This window comes from Grammomys surdaster, unplaced genomic scaffold, assembly GCF_004785775.1.
Source record: "Grammomys surdaster isolate TR1022 unplaced genomic scaffold, NIH_TR_1.0 100, whole genome shotgun sequence".
NCBI classification, from domain to species: domain Eukaryota; kingdom Metazoa; phylum Chordata; class Mammalia; order Rodentia; family Muridae; genus Grammomys; species Grammomys surdaster.
This window is the reverse complement of record NW_021604579.1, coordinates 13,995,956-14,019,073: the sequence shown is the minus strand read 5'-3', so window position 1 is coordinate 14,019,073 and position 23,118 is coordinate 13,995,956. Positions and strand designations below refer to the sequence as shown.

At 45.4% G+C, this 23,118-nt stretch overlaps 1 protein-coding gene across 2 annotated transcripts in view; it reads right to left on the bottom strand.

Annotated features, from left to right (window-relative positions):
- Positions 1-10,238: 10,238 nt before the first annotated feature.
- C8a (complement C8 alpha chain) overlaps positions 10,239-23,118 on the bottom strand; it is a 55,499-nt gene continuing 42,619 nt past the window's right edge. For both annotated transcript variants that reach the window (XM_028786715.1, XM_028786721.1), the window contains 4 exons: positions 22,694-22,819; positions 21,386-21,543; positions 16,590-16,830; positions 10,239-12,257 (listed from right to left, as the gene is read on the bottom strand). In XM_028786715.1, coding sequence (XP_028642548.1) covers positions 12,106-12,257; positions 16,590-16,830; positions 21,386-21,543; positions 22,694-22,819 — 677 coding nt within the window. In that variant the 3' untranslated portion in view covers positions 10,239-12,105. The remainder of the gene's footprint in view (positions 12,258-16,589; positions 16,831-21,385; positions 21,544-22,693; positions 22,820-23,118) is intronic.

Sequence of the window (23,118 nt, the reverse complement as noted above, 5' to 3'; positions counted from 1 at the left end):
GGCCAGGAGAGGCTGCTGCTGGCCAGACTACAGGGAGAGAAGGGCTATCTCTACCTTAAAAAGAAGATCCTGAGGCTGGGTGGTGGTGCATACCTTTAATCCCAGCACTCAGGAGGTAGAGGCAACAGATCTCTGAGTTTCAGGTCAGCTTGGTCTACAGAGGGAGTTCCAGAGCAGTCAGGACTACACAGAGAAACAGTGATATTGTGGTTCTCAAGCATTTGTAGAAAATCTTTTGGGAGAGAGTGCCTGGCACAGAAAGCCTTTAGCAGCATCTTAGGGGACGCAAGCGCTTTCACTGATGGAGAAATGCTGGTCCCTGCATCCCTGCATCCCTGTAGGAGCTTACACACAGCAGCATGAACTTCTCCTTAAATCCTCCACGTGTCAGCGCTCTTCCTTCAGATAGTTGTTCCTGTGAGGCTAAGGTAAGCTACAGTGTTGGGCTAGAATGATTCCAAAGGCTATGGTCCTCTCCTTAGAAGTATTGGAAGGTATCGGAAGGCTTCATGTGGTAGAACATGATGGGAGGTTTTAGGTCACTGGGGCATGGCCTCACACGGGTTGTAGAACCCTAGCCTCACCAACTATGACCAGGAACCAAAACAATCCTTTTCTTTGCTTTAACTCTACAGTCTCAGCTGTTTGGTTACAGTAATGGAAAGCTGACCCATCAAGAATAGATGCTTTTCTCCACTGCTATATAGGCCTCACAGTAGCATTCAGCATAGTACTCTCTTTTATACATTAAAGACAGTGTCTGGCACTAGGGAGTTGTCAATAAATAACACATAAAGTAAAAGTAATGGACTAGTGAAAAAAGAATTAGTTGGGCCAAGAGAAGGACTGCCCAGTGCTGGTGAATAGCCTTAGAGCCTTAGTGACCTGGGGCAAGACATGACTTCAGACCCAGAAACTCCAAAGACAGACGTTAAGCATTAATGAAAGATTGCCCTGTTCTGGAGCTTCGTGCATTGTAAAAGAAAGGTGAAGCCCAGGAGGAGAAGATGTGGTAATATCAGAAGGGTTGACGGGGTGACTTCATCCCAGTGATGGGTAAATCTGAAAGCCTGGTTAGGAGAACAAGGGTCATAGATAGTAAACTCCCATCTCCCTATTAGAGTGGGAGTGGGCAGGAGAATAAAGTAAATTATCTTCCAATATTCTGACTCAAATTTCATATCCAAAGACATCCTGGAAGGGCAGTGGTCCCTCTGCCATCATGTGGTGGATACCTTCTAGGTTCTGCTTCCTCTGCCATAGCGGAGTAAATCTTACTAACATTCCCTTCTTGTGTATGCATGACCTAACCTAGGTTATTTTCATTTCGTTCCTCCTCCTCCTCCTCCTCCTCCTGCTCCTCTTCCTCCTCCTTCTCCTCCTCCTCCTCCTCCTCCTCCTCCTCCTCCTCCTCCTCCTCCTTCTCCTCTCTCTCTGTCTCCCTACCCTCCTCTCTCTTTCGACAGACAGGCTACCTTTAAATTTACTATGCAACAGAAAACGCCCTTGAATTCCTCGTCTTACCCCACCTGGAATTCCATGTGCTGTATCAGACTCCACTCCAGACTCTCCTTCCACTGTTTGAATTTGTGGTGCTGCTGGTGTGCAGTATTTGCCTACACCCATGCATGGCATGTGGTTGTCCGTTTTCAAATCTCTACCACTCTTTTTTTTATTTATTTCAATAGGCCCTAACCTTTGATATGGAAATGGAACTCCAGTTTGGATAGACTGGCTGACCATCATGTCTCTAGAATCCTCCTGTCTCTGTCTCCTCCTGACCAGTGCCAGGATTACATATGTTTACTGCCACACCCAGCTTCTATGTGGGTGCTTCTAGTCCAAGTTCATAGTACCTACTAAGCCATCTCTAGAGCCTCCAGTTTTTCCTATAGATGAACTGCCCACATACAACCTAACAGCAGCCTGTTGATCTTTGAGACACCATTCTTAGTGAGTGAAGACATTTCCCCTTTGAATAACCTGTCTTCAGTGTTGGCCAGGTTCTTACCCTGAGCCAGTCAAATGCTTAAATATCTGTTCATAGAGACAGAGGCATGATGTCATACCTCTTAGGCAGAGCTGGAGACACTGAAGAGAGGTTGCATAATAGAATACTCCACAGACATGCTCTGAAGCCAGTGGCTGACTGCTCTATGGCCTTGAACAAACTCTGTTCAATAGGAGCCTCTGTCCCCTCACTTGTAAGAAGGACATGACGCATGTCTCCTTTGGGGGCAATGTAGACATTGTGGGGATCCCTAGATCTAGAAGAAGCCCTGAGCCCAGTAGGCCCTCTTTACTTAGATAAATCGCTGCCAGGATCATTTTCAGGGATTCTCAAAACATCACTAAGAAGCCCACGCTGTTGGTTTTCATTTAAAACTACCTTAAAAACATCTCAGTGCAAAACCCACTACAACATACGAGAATAAAAAGACATAAAATTGCTTAGCTCCTAGGGATATCTTAATAAAGGACATGGAGAGCTTTTCTCTCCCAAGCTCCGCATTATTAAGGGAAATGTAACAGCATAATAACTAATATTTGCAGAGACCATTACCTGCGACAAAGAACTTCACATACCTAATCCAGGCCTAATCCTCTCAGTGCCTGCAAGAGGTGGATTTATTGTCTGCCTGTGACAGGTGACAGGACAGCCTCAGAAAGACCGAGTGACTTCCCTGAGACCACACTAAAGTGGAAACTTAAGCGTTCTTTACAAAGTCAGTTGCATGGTGTTTTTCTGGGGCAAACACATGAAGGAATGTTTTGTTAAGGTGGACACAGGTGTGAAAGGCTAAGGCCGACTCCTGAAGGAATGTTTTGCTGAAGCAGACACAGGAAAGATGTTTCACTAAAGGAAGCACATGAAAGGACATGTGATGAAGGATTCTTTGCTAACAACGCACATGGATTGGTCCACCTTACATTGTGTAGTTGAGCTGCACTCCATAGAGAGAAGTGCACTGAACAACTTCTGGTGATGTACTGAAGTTTCTTGCTGCTTCCTCGGACTCAGGCTGATTGGAAGCACTTGATAAGGCAAGAGCCGTGCTGAGGCAAGGCACATGGAGAACACGTGATGTTTAGAGGGTATAAATAGAACTCCACGGAGTGATGGAGGCTGAACCAGGCTTTCTGCTACAGCTAGCTGTGCAATGCTTGGGGATCTCTCATCTTCACTTCCCTGAGAGAGGCACAGCTGAAAACTTCTCCTGGTCCCTCCTGCCAAGGCTAAGGCCTGGCTGTCTCTGCTAGGTCATGCCAACTCTGCTGCTCACCCAACTCTACCAAACTGGACTGCTGGTGTATCTTTTAAGTATTTGTGAGTGGACTGAGCTACCGCTGCTAACTTATAAACTGAACTGCCGATTTCCATTACAACACAGATGAGAGTTGCTCCAAAGAACCTTTCTAAACAGGTCCACTTCCCTCTTCCCCCATATCCTTTCCTCTTTACTACCTCTGGTGTGTGTGTGTGTGGGGGGGGGTTACAAGGGAGGTTAAAGTGTTTAAGAGCCATCATTAAAAATAGGCTTTGAAAAAATTAAAGTTATACCACACAGCTCCAAAGCAGGCTGTGCAGTCCAAGGCTGCTGTGGCTCTTCTGTATAGCCTTCCAGTACAGGCACAGCAGACCCAGATTAGTCTCAGGGAGGTCGCAGATACCCACAGAGAAAGGACCCTGGCCTGCATTTCTGCAGTACAGAGATCAAATGGACTGGGGGTCAATGTGCTAAACAGGGCAAGGAGACTGAAGACCATCATTTTCTTTACCCAAGTTACGTACCGTCTCTTCCCTATGCATGTGACACAGATGTGATAGTTATATGATATGGCACATAAAAAGGGAAGGCATCACCCACAAACACTTAGCATGAGGCAGATACTAAACTGACTTCCTATGCTTGGGTGCTATACAAAAAGCACCCTGCCCATTTCCTGCCTCCCTTGCCTGCCAACTGCTTCCTTGAGCATGCCTCTTATAGAGAGAAAAGAGAGAGGGAACCATGGTTGTGTGTGCAGAAGGGAATTCTTGGAGGATTTTCAGCGGGAGTCAAGTGTCTGGCCTGACGTTGGCCTTGAAGCAGGAGTAGGCACAGAGCCCAGGCACTCCCATTATCACCCCAGCAGCGGCTACCAGTTATCTCAAGTCCACACCTTGCAGCCCCAGGTGTCCCTCCATCCATCACTGGCCATTGTCTGAGATCCACTCAGCCTCCCCCACCGCCTTCTGCCCAGTGACTCCTTGTTAATAATCCGGTTTGTTCACATCCTGAAAACGATCTGATTCCGGCCTCTTTTCATCCCTCACACCATCCATCCATCAACTGCTGCCTCCACATGCTTGGTTAGGAAAATGAGAGTGGGGGAAGGGGCCAAATAACAGATAAAACTTCTCAGCATTATCTCTGAAGAAATAGAATGGATAAATAGATCTGTCAGACATGTATCATGCTACCTGACAGCCAAGCCTATTTGTTAAAAACAGGTTAGGATGGGAGGATTTATCTCAGGCTTTAAGCTGTTAATACAGGAAGGAGACATATTTTTCTTTATCTCTTCAGTGGAAGGGGGGAAATCCCAAGGCCATGAATAAGGGACTTTTAATTTGATTTGATAGACTTTCTCTCACTAAGGTGGAAAGGGGTGAGCTTGCTCTTTAATTTGTGCCTCTGGGATGCTTTGGGCTTGGCTGTCCTCTAATGCTTTTCGAAGGTCATGGGATCCAGGAATCCTGCTCAGTGTCTTGCTCTGAAGCTCTTTCTTACAAGTTCTGACAGCCAAACATGAAGGCCATGTTGGTTTTGGTCATTGGTATCAAAGAATAAGAGGAAAATGGAAAGGTACGTCTTGGCTGTTGGGGCTCTAATAAATGAGAGGAAATAAAAGTCTCCATCTGTCATGGAAGCCAGTAGATGGAACAAAAAGGCAGACTATAGTGATAGTACTTGGAATATGTAGAAAGACAGCCACTTGAGGACATACTGGAGACATAGGAATAGCTAGATTGGGTTTCTGGGAAAGGAACCTAAGCCTTGGCCAAAGAATGTTGGGAGGAGAGGGGAGGACAGGAGGAGAGAGGAGCTAGGGTCAGAGGCACACTTGGGAACTAGTCATGGAGGGCTTTGTCCCTTATGTCAAAGACAGTAGTGGATTTCTGAAACAATGGCTTTAAGGGTATCTGAGGAATACAACAAAGGCACAGTGGAATACAGGTCTTAGATTAGAGCGCGTGCTATGAATGTGGCCATGATAATTACAGAAACACAGAAACCCCAGAAAGGCAGCTGGCAAAGACTGAGATGCTGCACCTGCTACTCCCAGAAAGGCCCATGACCACACCTGAGGCTCACACTCACCCACTTGAGACGAACATGCGCTACCCCAGAGCCAATTGAACACCTGTGAGTGCTAGTTCTGTGACTTCGCCCAGTCATTGTGCCTCTGTGTCATCCCCTTCCTGTGATATGTGTGTTGCTTTTCTGACTTACACTTTTTTCCAGGGCTCAGCTGGTTGTCCAGCTTCCAGCTGTCTTCCCTGATTCCTAAACTAGACTTTCTTTATGCCACCCTAGGTTTCTTCCCAGTTAGGAACCCATTGCAATTGTCTATGGGTTTCCTCTGTCAGACCCCAAGTCCTTGTACTGATGGGTTTGTGGCTCAGCACCTCCAACATCCAGCAGTGGCCTGTGTGTCAGGTGTCACTGGAAGTTAGCCTGACATCTTCTTTTTCTCTATTTCTCTCTCTTTTTTAAAATTTCTTTTTATTACTGTTGTTGTTGTCATTGTTGTTAGTTTTTTCTGGGGGAAAGGACCACTAGCCAAGGAATGTAGTTACCTCCAAAGCTGGAGAATGCCCAGAATCAATTGTCTTCTGAGTCTTATAGATGAAACATAACCCTGGTGGTTTTATCTATATGTTTATGTGTGAGTGTGTTGATTATCCTTTTTCTTTTCTTAAAATGTTCGAGGTATGTGGCACTGCATTAGAAAACATTTTCGTACATGTGTCCTATATTAAGCATGCTCCCGCACACTCCCTGCCCTTCCTTACCCTCTCCTCAACTATTGGTCCTCATTGTCTCCTGAACAATTTTACTTATCCATTTAAGAAAATGAATTTTTAATATTTGTGTGTATGATCGGCACGTGCATGCAGGGCTCACAGAAGACAGAGAAGAGCATTAGCCCTCCGTAGGTGGAGTTGTGGGCAGTTGTGGGTTACCTTTCGTGGATGCTGGGAACCAAACCTGGATGCTCTGGAAGAGCAAGCGATAAGTACACCTAACCACTCCAGGCCCTCCCTTCTTTCTTTTTTTTTTTTTCCACTAAGAATGAATATTTATTTATTTATTTATTTATTTATTTTTCTTTTTTATTGGATGTTTTATTTACATTTCATATGTTATCCCCTTACCCCATCCCCCCCCCACCCCGGAACCCCCATCCCCCCCCCCCCCCCTCTGCTTCTCTGCGGGTATACCCCTACCTACCCCCCACCTCCCACCCCCCCTCAAATTCCCACCCCCTGGGGCATCCAGCATTCATGAGACCAAGGATCTCTTCTCCCACCTATGCCCAGCAGGGCCCTCCACCCTTACATATACAGCTGAAGCCATGGATCCCTCCCTAAGTGCTCCCAGGCTGGTTGTTTAGACCCTGGGAGCTGTGGTTGGTTGGTATTGTTGCTCTCCTCATGGGGCTGCAAACACTTTCAGCTCCAACAGTCTTCACTCTAACTCCTCCATTTGGAACCCCATGATCAGTTCAATGGTTAGCTGTGAGCATCTGCCTCTGAATATGTCAGACTCTTGCAGACCTCTTAGGAGACATCTATATCAGGCTCTTATCAGCATGCACTTCCTGACTTCCACATCAGCATCTACCTTTGGTGACTGCACATGGGATGGATATTCAGGTGGAATGGTCTTCAGACAACCCCTTCTTCAGTTTCTGTCCCTCACTTTGTCTCCATATTTGCTCCCTTGAGTATTTTGTTGCTCCTTCTAAGAAGGACCAAAGCACCCCCACTTGATCTTCCTTCTTCATGAGCTTCATGTGGCCTGTGAGTTGAATTTTGGGTATTTCAAGGTTCTGGGCTAATATCCAATAATCAGTGAGTGAATACTATGTGTCTTCTTTTGTGATTGGCTTACCTCACTCAGGATGATATTTTCTAGTTCCATCCATTTACCTAGGAACCTCGCGAATTCATTGTTTTTAATAGCTGAGTAATACTCCATTGTGTAAATGTACCACATTTTTTGTTTCCATTCCTCAGTTGAAGAACATCTGGGTTCTTTCTAGCTTCTGGCTATTATAAATAAGGCTGCTATGAACATAGTTGAGCATAAGTGCTTGTTATATGTTAGAGCATCTTCTGGGTATATGCCAGGAGTGTATAGCTGGATCCTCAGATAATGCTATGTCCAATTTTCTGAGGAACCGCCAGACTGATTTCCAAAGTGGTTGCACCATCTTGAAGTCCCACCAACAATGGAGGAGTGTTCCTCTTTCTCCACACCCTCACCAGCATCTACTATCACCTGAGTTTTTAATCTTAGCCATTCTGACTGGTGTGAGATGGAATCTCAGGGTTGTTTTGATTTGCATTTCCCTGACAACTAAGGATACTGAACGTTTCTTTAGGTGCTTCTCAGCCATTCGAGTTTCCTCAGTTGAAAATTCTTTGTTAAGCTCTATACCCCTTTTTTAATAGGGTTATTTGGTTCTCTGAAGTCTAATTTCTTGAGTTCTTTGTATATATTGGATATTAGCCCTCTATCAGATGTAGGATTGGTAAAGATCTTTTCCCAATTTGTTGGTTGTTGTTTTGTCCTATTGACAGTGCCATTTGCCTTACAGAAACTTTGCAATTTTATGAAGTCCCATTTGTCAATTCTTGATCTTAAAGCATATCAGGCCCTCCCTTCTATGATTGTGTCATATATACAAACATCATCTTATGTATCTATGTAAACTCCAGTAGCCATCATCGAGAGAAAATTTTTTTTGAGACTGACTAAATTTACTTAATATGATTATCTGCTGCTGCATCCACCTTTTTAAATGTTTTTTTCAAACAACATTATTTCATTCTTTAGGGCTTGGAAGATCATTTTCTTCATGCATTCCTCTGCTTTTAGAAACCTAGGTGTGTTCTGCAATTTAGCCATTGTAATTACAGCTATAATAGCCAATTAACTTTATTTATATCAGAGAGACCTCTTTCAAGCTTCAGGCCTTCACAATATTAAGACAATAAATTTGTATTACTATAAAAAATAGATTTTCTTTGAGATAATAACTGCTCCTAGCCTAGGATGGTCTTGAACTTGCTATATAGCTGGGCTTCTGTTCTTTGGCACTATTTGAAAGGACTAGGAGGTATGGCCTTGTTGGAGTGGGCGTGGCCTTCTTGGGGTAGGTGTGTCCTTGTTGGAGGAAGTGTGTCACTGTGAGTGGGCTTTGGAGTTTCAGAAGCCCAAGCCAGGGCCAGTGACTCTTTCTTCCTTCTTCCTGTTGATCTGGATATAGAACTTTCAGCTACCATGCTAGCATGCTTCCATGCTCCCCACCATGGCAATAAGGAACTAAACCCTTGAAACTGTAAGTGACCCTTTTTTTTTTTAATAAGAGTTGCCATGGTCATGGTGTCTCTTCACAGCAGCAGAACGCTAAGACCTGTAGTATTAAAGATTGAATGCAACACTTCATAAGTGCTAGCCTAGCATTCTATTAACTGAGTTCCATTCCCAGCCTAGCCTGCTTATTTCTGAAGTGGATGGGTAGCAGTGGAGCCTGCCTTCCAGGCAGTGAAATGCTGGTCTGTTTTTCTGGCATCATCTTCCCTTCCCTGTAAGGCACGCAGGCTTTGCTGAGGCATCCCTCATTTCTGCAGTGTGGCTTCTGAAGCCTGCCCTTTCTCTGTGTCCATTTTCTCCTCCTAAAGGCATACCACTCAGGAGAGATCCATTGAATGTGGGACTCTTTAGATCTTCTTCACAGAGAATGAAAAGAAGAAAGCCTCTCTCCTTACTGCCTTTTTCCCTATCGTTAGTTAATTTACTTTTCAAAAGACACACTGTCAAGCTGAAGAGTATATCTTTAAGCCATGTGTTTACACCCCACTCTTTATAAAACCTGAGAGGATAGATCTCCTTAAAGGACCTAGGGGGAAATGTACTGGGAGAGGTTTATGTTTTGTGGGGGTGGACCACTGCTGAGGAAGGAGAGACTGACGGAGTGTAAGGTTGCCACGGCTGCTTTATTTTAATGGCTAATGCTGCAGGGGAGAGTCCTGTGTTTTGCTGGTGGCTCGGCTCATGTGTGATCCTTTAGTCCAGTGGTTCTCAACCTTCCATGTGCTGTGACCCTCTAATACAATCCCTCATGTTGTGGTGACCCCCGACCATAAAATCGTTTTGGTGCTAAGTCATAACTGATTTTGCTACTGTTATGAATCATAAAGTAAATATGATATGCTGATATTCAGCCCCCTAAAGGAGTTGCAGCCCATGAGTTGAGAATCGCTGCTTTTGCCTCTTCCTCCAAATTTCCCATCCCTACGTCATCATCTCCTCCCTGCCTTGAGCACCACAAACTACCATGCAGAACCCTCCACAGACAGACACAACAGAGCTGGGGGAGGGGGTGATGTGATGGGGTGGGGAAAAAGTGCTTGAAGTTGTGTGTGAAATAACTGGTCCACTGCTCTGACTCATGAGACTTAGTTTCCTTAACTGTGGAGTAGACCTCACAAAACAAGCCTTTAGAGGTCCCCGGTAAGCCTACATAAAATAGTAAAGATCAAGTGGTCTGCCCCCGGCCCTCTGTGTGCCATGCACCCCATTCCTCGTGGGCATATAACGACTCTTTCACTCTCCGTGGTGCTATACCTTGCCTGTGTTTGGAATTGCCAAGGGAGCACTGGAGACTGCTGATGGCTGACTCCAGCCCCCAGTGGTTCAGATTTAATTGGTCTGTGATGCAGCTTCTGGACAGGAGGTTTGTGAAATCTCCCCAGGTTATTCTCACGGGCAGCCAAGGTTGGGAACTACAGAACCACTGTTGAGAGCAAGATAGAAAGTCCTCATCAATTGCCCACTTGGCCTCTCTTACCCTGCCTCCAGTCACTTGCTAGCAAGCAGCTGTTAATAATCACCAAATCATGAATGTACGCAAATTATGATTATAAACTAATTTAAAGGGGAAAAGCTACACTCACAAGATAGAAAGCAAGAAGAGAGCCAAGTTTATTTAGATAAACCTCTGAACCACGTTTTAACAATGGGAATAACAATGACGATGCCAATAATTTGCTATGTGACAGGCACTGGGATGGGTCTCATCCATCTGACTTTCTTTGTTTTTGATGTTTTTCTCAGTCCCTATGTATAACACATAAACACCCGCAAGTTCCCCTCCCCATGTTTTTTCTCACTGTCAAACTTTGTATCAGGCTGGATTTCTTTTTCAAAAGTTTCCTCCCTGTTGATCTGTTTAAAAGTCCATCCGGGTCCAGATAGACGCCGTGCTTGCTGCCTCTGATGTATACATGACGTGTGGAGACTGCAGTCTCCGACTTGTTCTTCCTCAGCAGTCACTTGGATGCTCCATATGTTGATGTTAATAATTTATTCCCAGTGCCCAAGAGTCTCCTCTTTTTCGTGTATACAGTTGGCCATCTGTTTCTGAAGGCTTCATATCTACAAATTCTACCAACATCAAAGAGAAGCCAGGGGCAAACCTGGGAACCTGGGATGTTGATGTGGCTAGTGCTATGTCAGCTTAACACATTTTGGAAGAGGAAACTTCAGTTAAGGAAAAAAGCCCACTAGACTGGCCTCTGAGCAAGTCTGTAGTGCAGTTTTTTAAAAATTAGTGATTGACGTGAGAGGGCCCAGGTCACTCTGGGTGTTGCCATCCCTGGGCAGGTAATACCAGATGATACAAGAGAGTAGGCTGAGAAAAACATGAAGAGGAAGTCGGTAAGCATCACCCCTCCATGGTCTCTGCTTCAGTTTCTGCCTCCAGATTCCTGTCTTTAGTTCCTGCTCTGACTTCCCTTCATGGTAGACTGTGAGTGGGGCATGCAAGCTGAACTCACCCCTTTTGCCACAAGTTGCTTTTGCTCGTGATGTTTTCTCATAGCAATAGAAACCCGATTAAGTCACTTGTCAACTGTGCTGAACATATACATGGTTTAGAGTATGTAGGAACACTAGGCTGGCTGGTGTGACTGGCTCTTCTCTGGATGGTCAGGGAATGGATATTGATCTTTACTGATTGACCCTTCCAAGTCCACCCACAGCTATTCAAGGCTGACCAGTGCAGACCTCACCTGTGAACTGACTCTTGGTCTGTCTACTTGTCCAGCAACCATTGCTGATGAGATCCCCTGCAGTCTGCAAGGCGCAGCTTTGGCATCTGAAGATACCGTGCTGAATAAAACCAGCCCACTTTCCATCTTCAAATTTGATGGCTTACCAGGAGAGAGTCACAGGAGACATTCTGAGGTCTGAATGTTGGGGTCTCTCTAAGTTCTCCACATGGAAGTCCTATACCCAGTGTGCAAAGAAGAGGCTGGACTTGGAGAGATGACAAAGTCATAAAGGCAAAGTTCTCATGAGTAGGACTAGTATCTTTACTAAAGAGGCCCTAGAGGCTCCCTGCCCCTCTGCCATGTGACAACACAACAAAGGGACATATATAAAATGGAACACAGCCTCTCAAGACCCTAGACCCGCTGGAACCTTCATCTCTCAGTTTATGCCTCCAGAATTGTGAGGAATGTTCTCTGATGTATCTAAACCACAGCCAGTTTATTGTTAAGCATCCCTGAATAGAAGAAGATAGAAAGGTGGTTCTGGGAGGTAAAGGTGTTCCAGGTAACAACTCCCTGGAACAAGGAGGCAGCTTTGGAGCCAGGTTATTGATAGAGGCTGAGTAGTATGAGGTTGTTACTAGAAAAAAATATGTATGAAGAGAATAGCCTTTGTGGGTTTGCATTTACTCAGAGCAGCAATCAGTCCTAAGCAGCAGCTGGGCCAGGTAGCAGCATCTACAGCCTCCTTCCCAGTTTGCATCCAGATGTATTCAGCAGGCCCTGGTCTGCAGGCTCTTCCCTCGGCATGGGGCGCCTCCATTCTGGGGTGCTGGGTTATTGCACTGTCTCCTCATCTCCTGGGAACCTCCTCTGCACTCTGACCAGGAACTCCAGCAGCTCCAGCGGCCATCAGCTTTGGCTCCTGTAGGAAAACATGCCAGGGGAGGAGGAGGTTAGTGTAGGAGAAGCAGCTGTCTGGAGACGTAGGGCCAGAGGCCACCTTGTTGCTCCGGAATGGTCTATAGTCCTTCCTTGGGGAAATGCCCTGGGTAGCAAACCAAGACCTCTATGTGCTTGCAGGTTCGGTTAATTTGAAACTCTGGACAGAGTAGAAATAAGCCACTTGGGAGTCCATCAAATGCAATTGGAATCCATGGTTGCATAGAAGATGGACCGCAGAGCAAGGCAGGAAGCGTACTCCTCTGGGAGAGTGATTCCAAGTCATCGGAGGGTGTAAGGAATAGAACCATGACCATCCTGCATATCCAAGGCAGAGGTCTAGTTAGAAATCGCTGTAGTAGATTGCTGAGGTTCTGTTTGTAAGTTTCTAATCCAAACTCTTCAGAGCCTGATGGTGGATCCTGGGGTATGATAGATTGTACAGAACTTCCACAATGCTTGCACTGAGTGTGGAGTCTAGAAACCGAGCACACGGAACCCCACCCAGGGCTGCTGGCTCACTCCTCTGGCTGTGCCTCTCCAGGTCCCCCATCCCAGGAAAGTTAAGGTTTGGCTCTATGAGAAGCATGAACTAATCCAATGGGGGCTGTTCATCACTTTCTATCACCGTTTCCTTTTCCTAATTAAACCTTCCTTGAACCCCACATCTAATTCAGATGAAAGCAGAGCAATTCCACTGAAGCTAGGGTGACTACCAGGCTCACCCTCCTCCCCTGGGGGCAGGTCTTCGTACCCTAGGGCTCCTCAGATCTCACTGTGAACATCATTGGATTAGATTATCTCCAAGTCCCTTCCAGCACTGTAATTATACTCCCTGATGGGGCAGCCACAGCTGGATTCTTAGTCTCTATTTCTCCCACCTCCGTGACTCTGTCCCTGTTGGCAAAGGCTTGCTAGGAAAACTCCCAGGGATCCTAATGGGTTTCAGTGGAAGCTGACAGATTTCTCTGCCTTGCCAGCTTAATCTCTGTCAGTCTGAACGTTCAGGAAGGTGGTCATGAGGTTAGCTGAATGTTCCAAGAAATGAATGCAGTATTGAGACTTTGAATACAGCTCCTAGTCCCCCACTCTCACCCAGATCACGGGTATCTTGCTCCTCTCCCACAGCCCATAGTATATGCCTATGGCCCAGCATGACTCTCACAGAGTCTGGCCTCCACACTGTGTGAGGATTGTCTAGGTGACCCCTCTTCTCTCTATCTGTTTGCTGTGTGGACCAGGCCCTAGAAAGGGAATAATTAGAATGGCCAAGCCAAGGATCATACCTGTGTCTCGAAGTCAGACCTGACTGAAGTCATGAAGTGGTTAGCCCAAATCCGCTCCCCACTCCTGTAAGTGATTGCTACTGAGATTGCCTCAGAGTCTCTCTGCTCATTCAAAACAGTCTAACGTGGGACAGACTCAGTAGCTACAGTTAGGTCAAGGCCTTGGGCCCTGGCATCAGACTTCCTGGGCCCAGCTCCCTGCTCCTCCATTCTCTAGCCACATGGCCTTTGACAAATTATCTAACATTGCTCCTGCCCCAGGCTCCTCATCTGTACAATGATATTAACAAGAACATGTATCCCATAAGGCTCTGTGGGAATAATTAAGCTCACATACAAGGATGTGCTGCTATGATGCTGGATTGGAATCAAGAACCATTATTTCTGGCAAGTAGCCTTTGGTCTTTGGGGGAAAATTGCCTGGCTGAGGGGCCTGCAACCTAATACATACCCTACTGGAGAACCAGGAGGGTCCCTGAGCTCTGGAGCTGGGTTATCTTGGCCCAGAGTATCTTTCCCTCCCCACCCCATGCTCTAATTCACCAATTCCCAAATAGTCAGGCAGTGGCTTCTCCAGCTCCCAGGAGAAGACAGTGCAACAGCCTAGGACCTGGTGGTTGGTGATGTAGTTTTTATTCTCTGTATCTGCAGTTCTCAAATGTGGGCTTTCCCTCACCTTCCCACATCTCTCAAAATTTCTCCTCTGGATAGCAGATAGCAGTCTGGGACTTAAACTGTCCATTCTTGAGCAGAGGGAAACTTCAGAGAAGTGACCAACCCAGGTACAGCCTGTCTATTGTGCATCGGGCAAGCAATAGCCTCTTCCTTCTGCTTGGTGGCATGGAATCTGGCACGCGCCTTACTTAGCTGGTTTAATGCTCAACCCAGCCTGTGAGGAGTACACTACTATAATTTCATTTTGCAGCAAGTGCTTACATGAGAATCAGAGACACTGGGATTCAAAGGCATGTTTGACCTCAGAGCTGTGCTGCTCTGCCTCCTGCCTGGAGATACTCTCTCAGTGAGGGAATAATAACCCCCTATCATCTCAAAACCAGATCAACGAGGAGATCACCCCTGAATACTAAGGAAATTGCTGTCTGGGGTTCCTCCTAGCCAAGCTAGATTATTTTCAGCTTCAGACTAACAAGTCTTCATTATGTTGTCCTTTCCTAGTCCAAATCTGAGGCACAGAGATTCTTCGGTGGGAGCCTCCTTGAGGAAATCTTCCCATCCCACTGTGACTTCCTATGGGCTCATCAGCTTCCCTCCATACATGTCAGAGCGGATCTGAGAGAAAGTCCTTCCTCATTAAGCCAACATCCTCTGCTCTATTAATCTTAAACTTTGATCTCAAAGACCATGCAAAGCAAGACAGTTCCCAGGAATCTTGTCCTTCCTGTGTGTTCTTAATGCCAATAACGTCCACTCTTTCCCACTCTTCCTCTTACAGTGTCCCAACTTTGATTCAACAACATCTGTCAAGGCACATAGGAACGAAGCTCCTGGCATGTCAGAAGAATGACGATCTAGCTCTTTAATTCCGTTAACCTAGTCCTTTACTCTGGAGACAGCTGTGTCAGGCTCCCACTGAGTCAGAGGGCTGCATGCTTTATTTATTTTCTACAGATGGCTGTCTAGCCAGTTGCTCCTACTCGCCCACTCTGTGCTTCCCCAGGAGGTTGTTATGGACACAGTACCTTTGATTTCTCTATCCAGACTTCCCTTGTTCTATGTACATGTTCTTCTGTACAATAGCCAAATGAAACTGGTTTACACATTGATTTTACAACCCATACACTCTGCCTTCATCCTGTGTGTCATATCAAAGTAGCTTTGCCTGTCTTGTAAGCTGAAAGCTTAGGTATGGGGATGTGCATTGATACAATGGGAGCTTGCCAGGCCTGGCAGCTCAGGCCTGTAATTCAGCCTTCTTTGAGAAGCTGAGACGGGAAGTCCCAGGTTTAAGGCCTGCCTAGGCAACTTAGTGAATGTCTGTCTCAAATAAAAAGTAAAGAGAGAGCTGGAGTGTAAATCTGTTATTGAGTAGTTGTCCAGGATGCATAAAGCCCTAAGAGGGAGGGAGGGAGGAAAGGAAGAAGGGAAGGGTGTGTGGAGGGAGGGAGGGGTGAATAGAGGGAAGGGAGGGGGAGGGAGGGAAGGAGAGAAGGAGGAAGGGAGGGAGGGAGGGAGGGAGGGAGGGAGGGAGGGAAGGAGGGAGGGAATGTGTGTATGAGAGAGAAACTTAAATGGAACTAGTTGAACCCCCCCAAAGAAATGCTTAACCAGTATCCCCAGAGTGGGTTCGTGTAATATCTGGGATTCACATCCAGGGTCCCCCAGTTCGTCCTAAAGGAAGAAAGTCACTATTTCTCTTATTAAATTTCTTCCACAGTGCTGGTTAAAACTATACACTCTTGGATCTTCTTTGCTCTCACTGTTTTTAGTAGTAACTCCCTGTCTAATGGCATCCACTGCATCCCTCCAAAGGACACCTTCAGCTCCCAGCTCCCATTACCTGTGACCAGAACCTTATTTGAAAGTTTGGTCTTTCCTGTGAAACCACAGTAAGATAAAGCCACATGCATTTGGCTGGGACCTAAACCAATGACCTGTGTTCACTCAAAGAGAGGATAGCAGAGAGAAAGAGGGGAGGGGAGTCATACTACTGTGGAGGCAGAGATTAGAATGATATGTCTATAAGCCAAGCAACTCCAAGATCTGTTGACAACCACTAGAAGCCAAGAGGAGTGTGGGGCACAGCCTGCCTAAAGGCTCCAGAGGCTCTTCCCTGTGGAGTGCATTTCAGCCTAACAGCAGACCTGGACAATGAAGGGTCTTGATAGCAGAAAGAAAATGGAAGAACAACCAAGCGTGTGACATGAACTATAAAACCCTTGGCTGTGGATTTCTAGAGCAGTCATTGAGAGCACCCAGAAATAGAGGTTAGAAATCGCAAAGTTTCTTTCTGTGTACTGGCCCCTGGTATCCATGTCAGGCTAGGGCATAACGGGCTGCATGAGTCTTACCCTCCATCACCTCCATCTCCTCTATCACCCTGCGCTCACAGGCAGGGCCCTGTCGGCCCATGCTACACTGACACCGGCAGGTGGTGCCCTCGAGTATGGGTTCCCCATTGTTGAAGCAGGGTCCGCAGCGACAGGCATTAAATTCCGTCAGGTACTGGTCCAAAGCCCTGCGCAGGTTCTGACGTTTAGCCTCCAGAGGCCCCAGGTTTGTGTGCCGCAGTAGCTGATAGATGGGCTGCATCTGTAAGTACAAGAGGAGCACAATTTCCCCCTTTGGCTCTGCCCTCCTTCTCATAGCTCAGCAACCAGCTGTGAAGCTCCTGAAAGGCCTGCTGCCGAGAGCAGATGCGGAGGTTTCCTTTGTCCTTCAGGATCCTCACAGCCATTCTGTGAATGAGCCCTAAGTATCCCACTCATAGACGAAGAACTGCGAGGCTTAGAGTATCCATATGACTAACTCAGAACCACATCAGTGTTAAGCGCAAGAGCTAGTTTGAACATGGTTTCCAATACCTCTGAAATTGATGCTCTCTTAACTCCCTAGTAAGAAGAGCAACCTAGAAGCTACTCTGGTCAACCGCTTGTTGCCTGCAGAACTGGAGGAAGCCAGAAACATCTAATAGGTTGATCTCTATATATTCAGGCAAGTTTTCTGGTTTTGTCTGTTATCCTTTAACACAGGCCCTGATTAAGGCAGTTCCATTGCCTTTGGAGGCAGTTCCCTTAAGGATGTAAGCGCAGTGATATGTGGGTGGAGGGGGGTCATTTACATGTGATATAACCAGGGTTTTCCAGCCTGCATACTGTTGACTGAAATGAATGGTGTGCTGACAGGAGCATGGTGCAGTGTGTGTGATGGGCTGTGTAGCAGCAGCACTGGATTCTGCACACTAAATCCCAGTGACACTCTTACGCTCAAAACCAAAGCTGTCCCATGCCATTGTTAATAAATGCCCTGGGGACAAAGCTACCTTGGGCTGAGAACCAGTAGGAACAGAAGAAAGAAGACTATCATTCTCCTGCCTCAGTGTGTGGGATCTTTGTCACAGCACCTATGCATCTCCCTTCTCTATCTAAAAATGGAAACCATCACCCCACCTTCTGATTTTACTGTGAGGATCCCAGGAGATGACATGTGGCAAAGCCTCATCACTTAGAAAAAAGTGAAGTGAATGCGGCTTGCTGTTTAGCTGTGAGTGTGAGGTAACAGAGACAGAATAATATACAACACACCATTCTCATTAGACATGCTATTAGCAAAAAAAGGGAAGAGTGCTGGGAAGATGGCTGAGTAAGCATGAAGACCCGGGTTTGAATCCCTAACACCCATGCAGAAAGCCAGGCAAGCAGCCAGCTCCTGTAACCTCTGCAGTGACAAGGTTATCCTGGGGACTTGCTGGTCAGTCATCACAAAGAGCCAAGTTCTGTGATAGACCCTTCCTCAAAGAGAGAGAGAGAGAGAGAGAGAGAGAGAGAGAGAGAGACAGACACTTGGCATTGACCTTTGACCTCCAAACACATTTTTCAAGGATGAGTATAACACAGAGGGGGGGAGGAAGGGAAAGAGGGAGAGGGAGAGAGAGAAGATGAGAGGGAAAGGGAGAGGGAGAGGGAGAGGGAGAGGGAGAGGGAGACGGACAGACAGACAGACCGTCCATGCTCTTCCGGTCACATTACTTCTGGTTATCTTTAGCACCCTTTGCAATGCTCTGCATTTGGAGAAAATCATACAATAAATGTTCTCAGTAGAGCTCTCATTTTATAGGGGAGAAACCTGAGGGTCCAAAGGAGAAGCAATTTGCCTACGTCCGATAGAGCCATTGTGGGTAACAGAAGTCAAGGGCAGGCACTTCACAGAACTTTGACAGGTTCCTGGAAATGTGGACAGAAAGACTCATAGCAAACAGACACTGGTGAGTGATCAGAGGCCATTTTAGAGGCCTTCGGACATGGGAAACAAGGATTGGCTGGAGCCTAGGCCAAAAGCCATCACTTACTGGAAGATCAGGAAACTGGGCCCATTGTTAGGACATGAGTATGGATTTGGCTGCCCAGGTCCTGATTATAGAAAACTCTTACTTCCAGGTAAGGCCACCCACAGGGCAGCTTCCCCTTAACCTAGAAGCAGACTCAACTCAAATCCCTCCTCTGCCCTCATGACCTTCTGGAAGTGCTCCTCGGGAAGACTGGCTGTTTTTAGGAAGACAGGGGATAGAGAAAATAGGATCTTAGAATTTTAGAGCTTAAAATGTCCTGGTAATGATCGTATGTCATTTATAGATAAGTCAACAGAGTCAGGCAATGACTGAAGCAGCTTGTATATGTATAACTAATACTTACCTAATACAAGGTCTGTAACACAAAACAAACCAACATGACCTGTGGATTTACTCAACCTAACTAACTGCTATAAATACTTACTGCTGACATCATTTCTACTTTGGATCTTAACGAATTCCTAACTAGCATGCTTATCTGTTCTCTCTCTCTCTCTCTCTCTCTCTCTCTCTCTCTCTCTCTCTCTCCCTCTCCCTCTCTCCATTCTCCTTTTAATGCATAAAACTGGCTTCATGATTCAGTGTATTGATCCCTCAGAGGGATACACCTCTCAGAGGGTGATGAAAGTTGTGAAGCCATGGGGATGTTAAAGAGTTCATGGGAAACAGCTGTCTTTTGCTTTCTACAGGCTTCTATGCTTGTCCCTTAGCGCTGTGGATCTGTGTCCTCATCTAAGACTTCCTGAGTATACCCTCTCTAACCTTATAACCTATCATTTTTTGTTATGTTATGCATGGTGGGATGAAGGTGAAGGAATTGACTGAGGTTTCATCCAGAAAGGGTGAATAAACCATGATCCAAACTCCTCCTCTTCTCACCTCCAAAAACCTCAAGCTATTTGTTCCAAAGAGAGTTTCAGTCTTCAAATCTTGACCCTGCCTTCCCCTTCATACTTTTACTCAGAGCAAACATGAAGTTCCCATCTTGACTACGAAAGTGTGTGTGTGTGTGTGTGTGTGTGTGTGTGTGTGTGTGTGTGTATGTGTGTGTGTGTGCATTCGGGTGTGCATGTGTATTCTCCTGATACCAATTTTACAGTTTTTGCCCAAATCACTAATAGGTTGAATGATAGCAATTTTCAGACCCTATGTGAATTACAGGTGCGTGAAAGTGGTCCCTTACTTATTGGAGAAGAAATAAAATCAAGGTTAATCCATCTGACCTTTTTTCTTCATAGAAAGCAGGGTGTTAAAATAGAGTTTTAGGTTTAGATGTTTTAGAAATATCTATTGATTTAAATATATAATATATCTATGCTTACATACATATAAAAATAGGCACAGGTATAGTGACAATAGGACAGCAATAATAGTTTTTTTTTAAGTTTCAAAAAAACAGCTGTTTTTAAAGGACTATCTTGTCCATTAACAAATGTAGTTTGACAGCTTGAATAATCCCGTTTGTGAGGTTAGGGACAAAGCCAGGTTTTTTCAACTTTGTTGACATGTCAGGTCAGATGATTCTTACCTAGCAGGGACATGGGGAGGCGTGTGCCATGTGGATTGCTCAGTGGGGTCTGTGGCTTATTTCTCTAAATTCCACAGACCTGGCACATCTCCCTATTTCCCCTGGGCCATGAAACCACCCTACCCCGTGGCTAAGAATCAGTTTAAAGGAAGGTGCTAGGGCAGAGGCAAATAAGAACAGAACACATGGTCCTTGGGCCTGAAATCTAGGCACTGTCTCCTGGACACTATCTAGCCCTACGCAATTCATTTAGTGTCTTTGGGCTTGCTTCCTAATCTGTTCAGTATTTATTGCCTGCCCCTTCAAATAAAACATGGTACTCTGCACAATGGAATATTACTCAGCTGTTAAAAAAATTAACTTTGCTGGGAGATAGATGCATATGGAAATTGTAATATTAAGAGAGGTGACCTGTTCCAGAAAGCATGTGCTCCCTCCTAGGCAGATCCTAGACAATAATATAGATATATGTATATGTAACTAGCTGCGAATGTGGTAAAGTACAAATACCTTTAACGGGGCTCAAGAGAGGGTAATACTAGTGGTAAGAAAGACACATGGATGATGACAAAGGATACAAAGCACACCTTTATCTAATTTTCATGGTGGATGTGTGGATTGAAGGAGCAAGAACCACTCTTGGATTGCAATAGAATCCAAGAGTGTTCTTCCTTTGGGGGAGCAATTGTGAGAGTCTGGCGTTCTTTTGCATTTTGTTGACAATGATCACCATAGGAATTAAACTTGACTAGCCACTGAGTACTTTATCACATTGACACACTTAGAAAAAGTGATTTTTTTTTCACATTTACTCTGGTGCTACCTTTTGGAATTTTTTCTCTTTTCTTCTGTTTAAAACTATATCAAATCATTCCATTACAGTGTTATTTAACTTGTGAATTGTATTGCTGTTCATAAACTACAGCTTTTTAAAGAAGTTATAACCTCCTAATTTACCAGATGAGATCTTTCAATTAGTTCATGCAAAAATGTAAGTCGCTGTTTCATGTCTAACCCTGCAAAGGGTCTGGGCTAGCTATGGTCAACCAGACCCTGAATAGACGTAAGTTTCTGACCCCATCTGTCCAGTGGCTCTGGATTAAAGTCACATCTTCTCTCTAGGCAGGTTTGGGCAAGGGCACCAGTTCAGTGTGCCGTTACATTTAATCTTGTTCTTTGATGGGCTCATAATAAGAAATATGAAATGATCTGCTCGGCTTCACTTTCATTTCTTATGGACGTAGGGTTTCTTCAACTGCGAAAAGACTTACCTCAAAATCGATAACAACAGGGTTATACTTTAATGATCTCCCCCAGGACCGGTATGTAATGGCACTGCTGTTGTGTGTCAAGCCAGTACCCCAGCCAGGACTTCCACCTTGCACCCGGGAAATGATGTCCTTTACTCCCAAGTCCTTCTTCCTTTTGTCTATCAAAAGAATAGCAGTGTTAGCTTTATTTCCCCCCAAACCAAAGAGCTAGATGGTAAGTTCTACTGAGAAGGTGTATAGTAGTGTTCATCTGCTTGCCTTAGAGCTCACCCATTCTTCTACTGTACCTGATAACTAGTGGATGGAATGGACAGAAACTTCACATCCTGCAAGTGGAGCAGACATGGAAAGGCTAGCTGAACCCAACATGGGCAATAAATGGCTGAGAAGGTCAGTGGTTGTTCATCCATTCATTCATTCATGGGTCAGGGATTTACTCAGTGTATGCTTGCTCTTGTATTCTCTTGGTCTATCTCTCTCCCTCACTTCCTCTCTCCTTTTCTCTCTTGCTCTTGTTCTTTCCCTGCCAAATATTGCAGATGCTCTGGCAGATGTCACCATAGTTCTCAGCACAGATACTGAGAAGAAAGCAGTTTGATGGGCCAGTTAGGAAGAAAAATTAGTTCTTGACAAAGTAAGCATTTGACAGGTGAAGGAGAGAGACTGGGAGATCATCAGAAATGGGTAATTTGGCTTGATGCATAAATAACCTAACCCATGTGTGTAACTTAAGCCAATTCAGTATGCACTTCGCTTGCTATATTAGCTGCTTTCATAAGCCTTTCCCTGTCCCTCACCTGAAAAAACAAAACTTGATTTATATTTGACAGATAAGTGAGTGGACTGACTGACTGAATGAATGAATGAATGAATGAATGAATGAATGAATGAACATCCACAATGATATGTTCAAGAAATATTGACTATCCTTGTACATCCTTTCACTGGTCATTATTCCTTGAACTTGGACATGAGACTCATAACTTCTCCCGATAGGCTTGCCTACTTCCTCTGCACTGTTTCCTGATGAGATGACAAGAGATGCTATCCACAGTTCCTGTTTCACCCTATGTCTTGCTGGGATACTTGTCTAGCTCTTGGAATCTAAGAAGCATCCTTAGACTGCTGAATGTTTTGAAGATGACTTTAGTGTAGGCAGGTAGACCCAAAACAGAGACATTATACGTAAGTCATGGCTTGGGGGAACTTGAAATGGAATCAGCTGGAGGAAGAGGATCATTGCATGAATGATGTGTTTCAAGGAAAGCCTGGCTTCACTCTTGGGAAGACCCACTGATAAACACTTGCCAATGTTGCCATCTCCAGACTCGTCACAAGACCCTCCTGATAAATCTCCTTTGACATTTAAGTTATCCTCAAACTTCAGGCCAATGCCACCTCCAATGCATTTTTTGACTTCTTCCACGGTAACACCTGTAGCAGGAAGACAGAAACAAAGTACTGGGATTAGAAGGACAGCTGCTAGGATGCAACCAGCTCAGGCTAGGAAAAGCTTACTTGGACTTTGGAGACAGAGAGGGCTCTTTGAAATCGTCACTTTTCTCTCCTGTGAATGGCCATCCAAACACCTGTGGAAATTGGGGAGTGGGGATGGGCACAAGTGGCCCTAAATCGTCCTTAGTTTTCCTTTGCCATTCTCCTATGAGTCCCCTTGAAGCAAGGGTTCTAGTTCATCCATCTCCATTCAGCCCTGGCCTTCACCCCATTTTTGC